We start from the raw sequence: 9,114 nt of genomic DNA, 5'->3' as shown, positions 1-9,114 counted from the left end.
GCGATTCTCCTGCCTCAGCTTCCCCAGTAGCTGGGATTACAGGCACGTGCCACCACGCCCGGCTAATTTTTGTATTTTTAGTAGAGACGGGGTTTCACCATGTTGGCCAGGATGGTCTCCATCTCCTAACCTCGTGATCTGCCCGCCGTCTTTCTTAATTGGGACCAACAGCTCTTTAAATATTATCTTTCCACTAAGGGGAAAATCCTCCCTCCTGGGGAGTTTTAGCTCACTTTAGCTGGATTCAGTCAATCCACTCTAACTTCCATTCCCATGATGCATCAATCCATCCCCCAAAACTCTTTTTCCAGAAAAAAGCAGTAAATAACCTAAGCAACTCAGTGGGATGCAAGGAGTTGGAGTGCAACTCCTAAACACTCATCATCACGCCCCGCTTCCTGTGACCCTGTGAGCGCAAGGGCTGAGAAGGGTGGTAGTCTGGTTCCTCGACTATATCCCAAGGCCATAGATTAGACTACAACTACCAAGATGCCCCTCTCCCCGCCCCGCCCCGCCCCTCCTCGCTCCCCTTCCTCCAGCTAGAAAGCATGTACCACCGAGAAGACGAGGCAACATGGCTCCCGGAGGTGGAAGAAAGAGGCTTCACCCCTTCTAAAGCGGGAAGAAGAGCGGCCGGAAAGGAGAAAAAAGAGAAGTGACTAGAGCCCATCCTCGCTTTTATCCTCCCAGCCTCTCCCGGGTCCCGTCTGCCTCACCCCTTCTCTCTACCCAAGTCCAATTTGTGGTCTCCTCCCCTCTCCGCCCTCATTCCCTCGCTTCCTCACCCCTCCCCTCGGGAATCCTTTTCCCGCCCCCCCCGCCTCGCCCCCCGCGGAGTGCGCACGCGCCCGCCCCCAGCTTCGCGCCCAGATCGTCGCCTAGCCTGCTCGCGCAGCCGCTGTCGCGTCTGCCCACCGACGAAGCATGGGTGTCCAGGGCTTCCAAGAGTTCCTGGAGAAGCGCTGTCCCGGGGCCGTGGTGCCCGTGGACCTCCTCAAACTCGCGCGCACGGTCTCGCGCCAGCAGCAGCAGCAGCACTTGCACCGCCAGCTGCCGCCGACGGCAGCCCTAGCGCCTGGGGCTCCACGCGCCGCCAGGGGCTCCGTGCCTCTGCAACCGCCGCTTCCGCCCGCTGCCTTGGGTGCCTACTCCGGGGGCGCGGGGCCGACTCGGCACCATCACCCCGCTCACCACTTCCACCATCATGGCCAGGCGCAGCCCGGGCTGCACCCTCCGCTGCCGCCGCCGCCCCCTCCGCTGCCCGGGGCCCGGGTGCTGGTGGACGCCGGCTCGGCGCTGCCGCGGCTCTATGGCGGCTACCAGACGGATTGGGTGTGTGGCGGCCAATGGAACGCCATGCTGGGCTACTTGTCAGCGCTGTGCCAGGCTTGTGCCTATCCTGGCGGCGACGGCCTGGAGCTCGTGGTCATGTTCCCGGGGGGCCTGGGCAAGGACCGGCTGGCCGAGTGGGGCCGTCGGTGCCAGGCCGAGCGGCAGACAGCGCAACTGATCGTGGGACACGTGGGCAACAAGGGCACCCCTCCACCGCGGGCCTGGTTCCTGCCACCGGCCTGCCTGAGCCACTGCGTGAGGCTAGCACTCATCCGCTTCCGGGTCAAGGTGAGGGAGGGGCCGGATCTTAAATAATAAGCCCCACACCTATTCCCTCCCAACTAAATACCTAACCACCTACCCACTTACCCACTACCCTGCCTCCCATCTACCCACCCACCTACCCACCCAACAGCTAACCTACCTGCCTAACTACCCTCTACCATTTTATCCATTTACCTCCCCCTTCATACCACCCCCTACGGATTCACTCACCTACATGGCCATATCTCTACTCACGTCATCCCAGTAGCTCCCTTTAGCTTCCCTTATCCAATTGGCCTACAGGTTCAGCAGAATCTTGACAGAATTTCTTCTGTAGCCTCACCTTTCTCCTGCTGTCTTCTGCCTCAAACTGAAATGCCTTTACCCTGCTTTTTCCAGTTGACATCTCTCTCCTGTATCTCTTTCCAACCTCGCAGTAAATCACTTAAGCAGGTGTGAACTGAACACCTTTCTTCTACATTGTTTTTCCGTCTTCACCCACTGCTGCTTTTTTACCCATCTGTCCATTCAGCCTTTTTCATTTCAACATGCATCTTCTTCCTCCTGCCTTAGTCTAAACACATAAAAACCCACTGATTCAGTCACTGTTCAACAAGTATTAACGCACTGAGTGTAAGGGTTTTAAAGACATGTGAGACACTGCTCATGCCCTTGGAAAGTTAAATGTATACACATGAAACAATTATAGCAATGTGTATGTGATTATGCCTTATGGTCCAGACAGTAAGTACAGTTCCTGTTTTCTGTATGTGGGGGTGGTGGGATATCTTTGGACTAAAGTGGTCAGGGGAGGCTTCCCTGAAGAAGTCGGACCTCACCTGGGTCTTCAAAGATGGATTGGATTTGAATGAGTCACAAGCTTGGGAGGAGGCTGCTTTAAGTGGGAGGAAGAAAATGAGCAGAAGCAAAAAGGAATATCAAGTGTGCAAGGCCCCATAGGCAGTTAAGTCCAATCTGCATGTAGTTGGGTCACTGCATATGGGGCCTGGGGAACAGCTTGGCAGCATCCCCAGTTCTTGGCACCACTGCTGCTGCTCTGTTGCTTTCCCATACTCTTAGGTTTCAAGTTCCTACGTGTAGAGAATAGCAAGGCTTGGGAAGTAAAGGAGGTGGGCAGGAAGAAGAAAAAGAAAAGTAGTACGGGGTTGGGTAGAACGAAACCACAAACCTATTTCCCCAACCAAGGTTCTTGGGGGTTGTCCTTACAGTTAGAACAGGGGATTGTGGGAATCACTTAAGAAGTGGTGTCGGCTGGAGTAATGAGGAGGAAAGAAATTTTAGCTCAGAGACTAAAAGACATAAACAGAGAAGCTTGCAGTGGTTATAGAGCTTGTGGCTAGAGTCCAGTCATGCTAGACTCATTCTCAGCATCAAATCTGTGCCTAGAGTGCCTAGATTATAGTTGTTTTAATTTAAACTAATCCAAACGTGAGCTATCTCATACAAGGTTAAAAAAAAAAAAGGCACACATTTGCTTGCTCTTCTGACTGAACATTTTAAGGTAGATTATTCATGGCCATTCTTTCCACTTTGTTTTCACTGCTACCACCCAGGCTTTTAAGGACTTTTTAACCTCGTTGTTATTAACCTGGTTGCTGGCAATAGTGACCACATTGATGGAATATTTACTATGTTTTAGGTGCCGATCTATGCACTTTTAAAAAAAATTACCTCATCATCTTCGCAATAACCTATAAGCAGTATTATCCCTGTTTTCCAAATGAGGAAACTGAGGCACGGGCTTAGAAACTTGCCCAAAGTCACCCAGAGATAAGTGGCAGGGCTGAGATTTGTGCCTATGTGGTCTTCCTCCAAAGCTTATACTCTAAACAACAGTGCTGCTCTAAAATGAATCTTTCTAAAGTGCCACTGTGATTAGATCATTTCCCCACTCAGCTAAACTCTTCCTTGACTCCTGGGTAAAGACGGGTTCAAGTCATTCACTTACTTTTTTATTAGAGTGCTTGCTGTAGGCTAAGTACTAGCTGCTTGCTGAGGACTGAGAGGTAAATAAGGGGATCCTGTCCTCAAGGAGGACAAGGTTTAGTGAAAGAGATAATAAATTGCAGATACTGTGGGCTAATTGCAAATGATGAAAAATGTGGCCCCTATGGGGGGGCATGGTTAATTCTGGGTAAGGGAGTGAAAGTTGGGGAAGGCTTCACCGATGGTGCTAAGCCATGAAGAGGGCTGTAGATAGTTCAGATAGCAGACAAGGGTGTGGAGACCCGAATAGCCAGTTATGAGCTCTGAATAGATTTTGATTGGAGGTTGGCAGGAGGGTTGAACACTTGAGTATGGGTTTGTGGTTTCCAAAGTTTTTTTTGTTTATATACCCCATCAGTCAAAATCTTTAGAGAAGCAGCCCTTAGTATATTTTTGTCATACTTCACTACACAGTCTCATTTTTAAAATCCCAGTAGTTAATAAAAAAGATGGATTGAATAGATGGATATGTGATAAATCAGGTATAGTAAAAATAGTAGAATCTCAGTCGTGGGTATTCAGATGTTCACTGTAAAATTATTTCAACTTTGCCATATGTTTGAAGTTTTTCATAATAAAATGTTGGGGAAAAATTCCCAGCAGTCCTCTTTAGTCCTTAGAAGCACTCTTGGGGAATGTATAAATCTCATTCCCTGTGCTAGATTATAAACAAACTCTGATCTTTTTGTATTCTCCATAATGTCCTGTGTACTTTGGGTGCAGGGTACATTGTTTTTTTCCATAATGAATAGGTCAATGATCCTAAGAGAATGGATTGTAGAAGTGACTTTTTAAGAGTGTAGTGTGGCTCTTAATATAATGGATTTAAGACCAGCTCCAAAATTGCATATCTAAAGTGTCTGTCGATGTTACCAATGAGTGAAGTTCTCTCTCGGTTCTGGTCAGTGACTTTGTTGTTGTTACTGGAGTGACGAAGAACTCCCTGGATTGTAGCACAGACTTGAAACGTATTGATTAATAACCGATTGTGGTTTCCCTTTTCAGAGGAGTGTTCTACTGTCTTGAAGGTGGGAATTTTTCACTTAGATGATCTGCATGCCTACTATTTCTTTTGACTGAATGTCAGTGCCTCAGAACAAAACCCACTACTGTATCTCTCCCCTCTTTGGTTTTGTTCTTCGGGCTAGACCACAAGATGGGCCTTTATTCCCAGTCTCATTTTCATTTGTGATACAGAAAGTAGAGGTGGAAGGATTAAATAATAGATAAGTTGCTGGGTTGTCTGTTTAGCTTTAGACAACTTCGGACTTCCCATGAAAAGATCCAGTGTATATTTCTGGGATGAATTTTTTGATTTGGTTGGTTTCATTTGTATGCTTTGCAAAGCTTTGTAAATGATAATCAGTAGAAGGAAAATTAAGTAAACCCACAAATTGCTTGCCTGATTGCTTCCTAAGGGTCTCAGAAATAAAGCAACCTAAAGCAGTTTTAGATTGTGATTCAGGAGATAATTTAGGGTGATTAAGGGAATGAATGCTTTGTTTTAATGGTTACCGTGTAATTAGAAAAAAATGATCAGCACATCAAACTCACCATTTCACAGCTATACTTTTTTAGAATGATTATAATTACATAAAATGAGTTGATTTAAAGAAAGCTATTAAGCTGCAGTACTTGGATATGGCAGAAATCATGTTGGTGGCATATGAATAACCAGACTTTGAGAACAGATACCATTTTGTGTTTTGGTTCTCTAGAATACGATAAAGCAATGGCTGCTATGCCTCCTGATTGTTTACTTACCATTAGTCATAGACATTCTGAAAAGTCATTGACTTTTCTAGATGCTCTAGTGATTGGAAAATAATCAAAATAATAATTACTTCTTAGGCAACAAGTTGTATATTCAAAGCTTTTAAAATATCTCATTTAATCCTCAAGAGCTTGCAAGGTGCATGGTATTCTCCCCATTTTACAGTTGAGTAACTGAGATAACCAAGAGGTAAAATAATTTTTCTTTGTTCTAAGTACTAGTAAGTGGTGGATAAAAATTACTGTTCTAGGTTTATATTGCTCAAAGTTTACACAATCCCACCATCCTGTTTCCTTCGTTTTGTACATTCTTGTGTATGATTGTACACTGTTACTGGCTAGATAATACGCATAGAAGACAAACAATCATAAGTAGATTTTTTGAGCACTTAGTTTGTGCCAGCATTGCTAAATGTACAATACTGCCAATACAAGGCAAATGTGTAAGCTAAGTGCCAAGTAAGTGAGTCATAACAGTGATGTTGTAGGAATTCAAAAGTAGTAATCCCTGTCCTTTCTACAGTTTCAGTCTCTGCCTCTCTGGTTTCTTTCACTTACAGCATGCACAAATAATCTTTGAAAAACAAAAACTTCCCCTTTATTTTCTAATTCCTTCGAGCCATTATCTTTATCTCCTTTCTTCCCTATTCACCATTATTCTTAAAGAAGCAGATTGTATTAATTCCCATTCCCTAGCCTAGTGCTACTTTATATCTGATGTCACCACTCTGAAGCTGCCTCATGCATTTCCATTCTTAGCCTTTGTTGGTGCTCTTTAAGATCATTGATATCAAGCCATCCTATTCTTGAACTGTCTTCCTTGGATTTCATAATTCAACTCACTTCTGATTCTCCTTGTAACCCTCTAGTTCTTTCTTCTCTTTTCCTTATTCCTCTTCTGCCTGCTTCTTTAAATGTTGGTGCCCTCAAGGCTTCTGTCCTAGTCATATTCTTCTACTTTTCCTGAGCAATCTCATCCATTATTGTGGCTTTAAGTATTAATTAAATTCTGATGATTCCTATTGCTCTGTCTATACCCTCGGCCTCTCTCATGAGCTTTCAACACATCTTTTCAGCTCTCTACTACTTGATGTCTTTTAGGTCACTTAAACTAAAAAATACCCAAAATGGAACTCATTATGTTTCCCCAAAACTTGTTTCACTTCTGGTACTCTCTTTTTCTATGAATGGTGTCTTTCATCAGTTTCAAGCCAGAAGCCGTGGAGTCCTCAATTCTTCACTCTCCTGTCACTTCCCACATTTACTTGGTCATCGGATCCTTTGAGTTCTACGTCAGAAATGTCTCCTGAGTCCAGCTACTTCTGTCTGTTTCCACCCCCATTGCTTTAGTTCAGGCTGCCAAAATTTCTTATCTGAACCAGGAAGACAGTGTCAACTTGTTCCTTTACCATAACACTCTCTGGACTCCATCTGCCATATTGCTGCCAGAGACACCATTCTGAAAACAGAAGCTGACTCTGTTATATGCCCAAAGGTGTATTTGCCCACCCTACCAAGTCCAAACTTCTCAGCATGGCAGACAGCACCCTTCACAATCTGATCCCAAACTCTCTCCAGACTTACCTGGTGCTCACCTCTGGCCACCCCTGTTCCAACCATTCTATATTTTCTTAGTTTCCTAGACATACCATGTCCTCTCTCATAGTATTTTTCTTATGTTTATCTTGACCTTTGCATAGCAAATTCCCCCTTATTCCTGCTCAAAAGTTATCCTATAGAATCTTTCCTAGCCAGCCTCTGTCAGCTGTGGTAAATGAAGCCTTCCCTTTACTACCAGAGTACTCTGTTCTTACCTCTCTCATATTTTTTTCTCTTTCATAGTATAATATCGCATAATTCTATTTTAAATGAGTTCCAAGAAGGCAGAGATTTGCTCTAGGACTTGACATATATAAAATAGTGTTTGCTGTGAGAGAGAGAGATTGGTTGATTTGCCTTTACTGACTGAATCACTGTAGAGGGCTTTACAGGTCAGATAAAGAAGAATTTAGAATCAGTGCTATACAATGTTGTATATTAATTCCATCTAAATAAACTCAGATTGCAAACTGAATTGCCAAACTCCTGTTACTCAGAAGTTTTGTAGCTCCTTAGCAATGCACTTATAGAATATATTCCCCTTTGATGGTAGTAATAATAGCTACCACATGGGCGAGGTACCTCACCAATATTCAACCACCCAACAGGAGAGGTATTAATCTCTATTTTTTCCTCTACTTCTATGACAAATTAAATCTCTCTCTTTTTTTTTTTTTTTTTTGAGGCAGAGTCTTGCTCTGTGGCCCAGATTGGAGTGCAGTGGCGTGATCTTGGCTCACTACAACCTCCACCTCCTGGGTTCAAGCAATTCTCCTGCCTCAGCCTCCCAAGTAGCTGGGACTACAGGCGCATGCCACTACACCCAGCTAATTTTTGTATTTTTAGTAGAGATGGGGTTTCACCGTGTTGGCCAGACTGGTTTCGAACTCCTGACCTCAGGTGATCTGCCTGCGTCAGCCACCCAAAGCGCTGGGATTACAGGCGTGAGCCACCACGCCCGGCCTAAATCTCTACTTTTTATAGCCAAAATAAAAAAAAAAAAAAAAACAGGCTCAGTGTAGTCACTGGCCCAAGGTTACACTACTAGAACATGGTTGGACCAAGATTTGGACCTAAAGATATTTGACACCAAAACCCTTCATCTTTAACATATCTCAAAACCATATAATTGCATTTTTATAGTTATATTTTAATAACTTTCTCCAGAACATTTTTTCCTATATTTAGTTTGTGTAGCATAATGGCTGACAACACAGGCCTTGGAGCCAGACTGCCTGGGTTTAGATCCCTATTCTTCTAAGTACTCATTATGTAAGCTTAGGCAAGTTACTTGCTCTGTGCCTCAGTTTAACAATAATACCTACATCACAAATTTTGTTGTGAGTGTTAAATGATTTAAGTAATATGCTTGGAACATCATATGGCACGTAGTAAATGCCATATAAATGCCAGCTACTATTATATTGACTAAAATATCTTGTAGCGGGGCATGGTGGTGCGCACCTGTAGTCCCAGCTACTCGGTAGGCTGAGGCAGGAGGATTGCTTGAGCCTGAGAGGTTGAGGTTGCAGTGAGCTGAGATCGCACCACTGCACTGCAGCCTGGGTGACGGAGTTAAGACCCTGTATATAAAAAAAAAAAATTATAAAATATCTTGTGCACCTAGAAGGTTGGACATTGATCACCTCACTCTCATGCTTTAAGCTTAGCATGGCATGCCATGGCATGCCTTCATGTCTGCCCACCATTATCTAGCCTAATTTTACCCCATTTTTCTTATCAGGACAATGCTTTTCAGTTCAGTTAATATTTTTGAGCACCTGTTCTGTGCCAGACACTGTGCTAAATACTATGAACAACGGAATTAATTTACTCAGCCAATGTTTATTGGACTCCTGTGTGCCAGGCAAAGTTCAAGATTGTGAGGATACAGCAGTGAATAAAACAGATTTCTGACCTCATGAAACTTATATTCTAATGGAGAAGATAACAAACAAGATAAATAGGCAAAATATGTTTTGTGACATAGGAAATGCTGTGGAGAAAATGTAGTAGGGAAGTGAGATAAGGAGTGTTGAAGTCAGGGGTACAAAGCATGGTACCCTACCCTTCCAGGAGCTCATAGTCTAGTAGAGGAGACAAGTAAGAAAATACTTACGGTATAAGTCCCCAGGATCA

The 9,114-nt window shown here is 44.2% G+C and overlaps 1 protein-coding gene across 4 annotated transcripts in view; it reads left to right on the top strand.

The window, feature by feature from the left end:
• The first annotated feature begins 537 nt into the window (after positions 1 to 537).
• Positions 538 to 9,114, top strand: part of FAM120C (family with sequence similarity 120 member C) — a 109,046-nt gene continuing 100,469 nt past the window's right edge. For 2 of the 4 annotated variants that reach the window (XM_055269114.2, XM_055269113.2), the window contains exon 1: positions 545 to 1,620. In XM_055269114.2, coding sequence (XP_055125089.1) covers positions 925 to 1,620 — 696 coding nt within the window. In that variant the 5' untranslated portion in view covers positions 545 to 924. Of the gene's footprint in view, positions 1,621 to 9,114 lie in introns of all 4 variants that reach the window. The other 2 variants (XM_055269116.2, XM_055269115.2) reach the window with 2 other exon arrangements.

The sequence above is a fragment of the Symphalangus syndactylus genome, chromosome X, assembly GCF_028878055.3.
Source record: "Symphalangus syndactylus isolate Jambi chromosome X, NHGRI_mSymSyn1-v2.1_pri, whole genome shotgun sequence".
Lineage (NCBI taxonomy): Eukaryota > Metazoa > Chordata > Mammalia > Primates > Hylobatidae > Symphalangus > Symphalangus syndactylus.
This window is presented reverse-complemented; position numbering and strand designations above follow the sequence as displayed.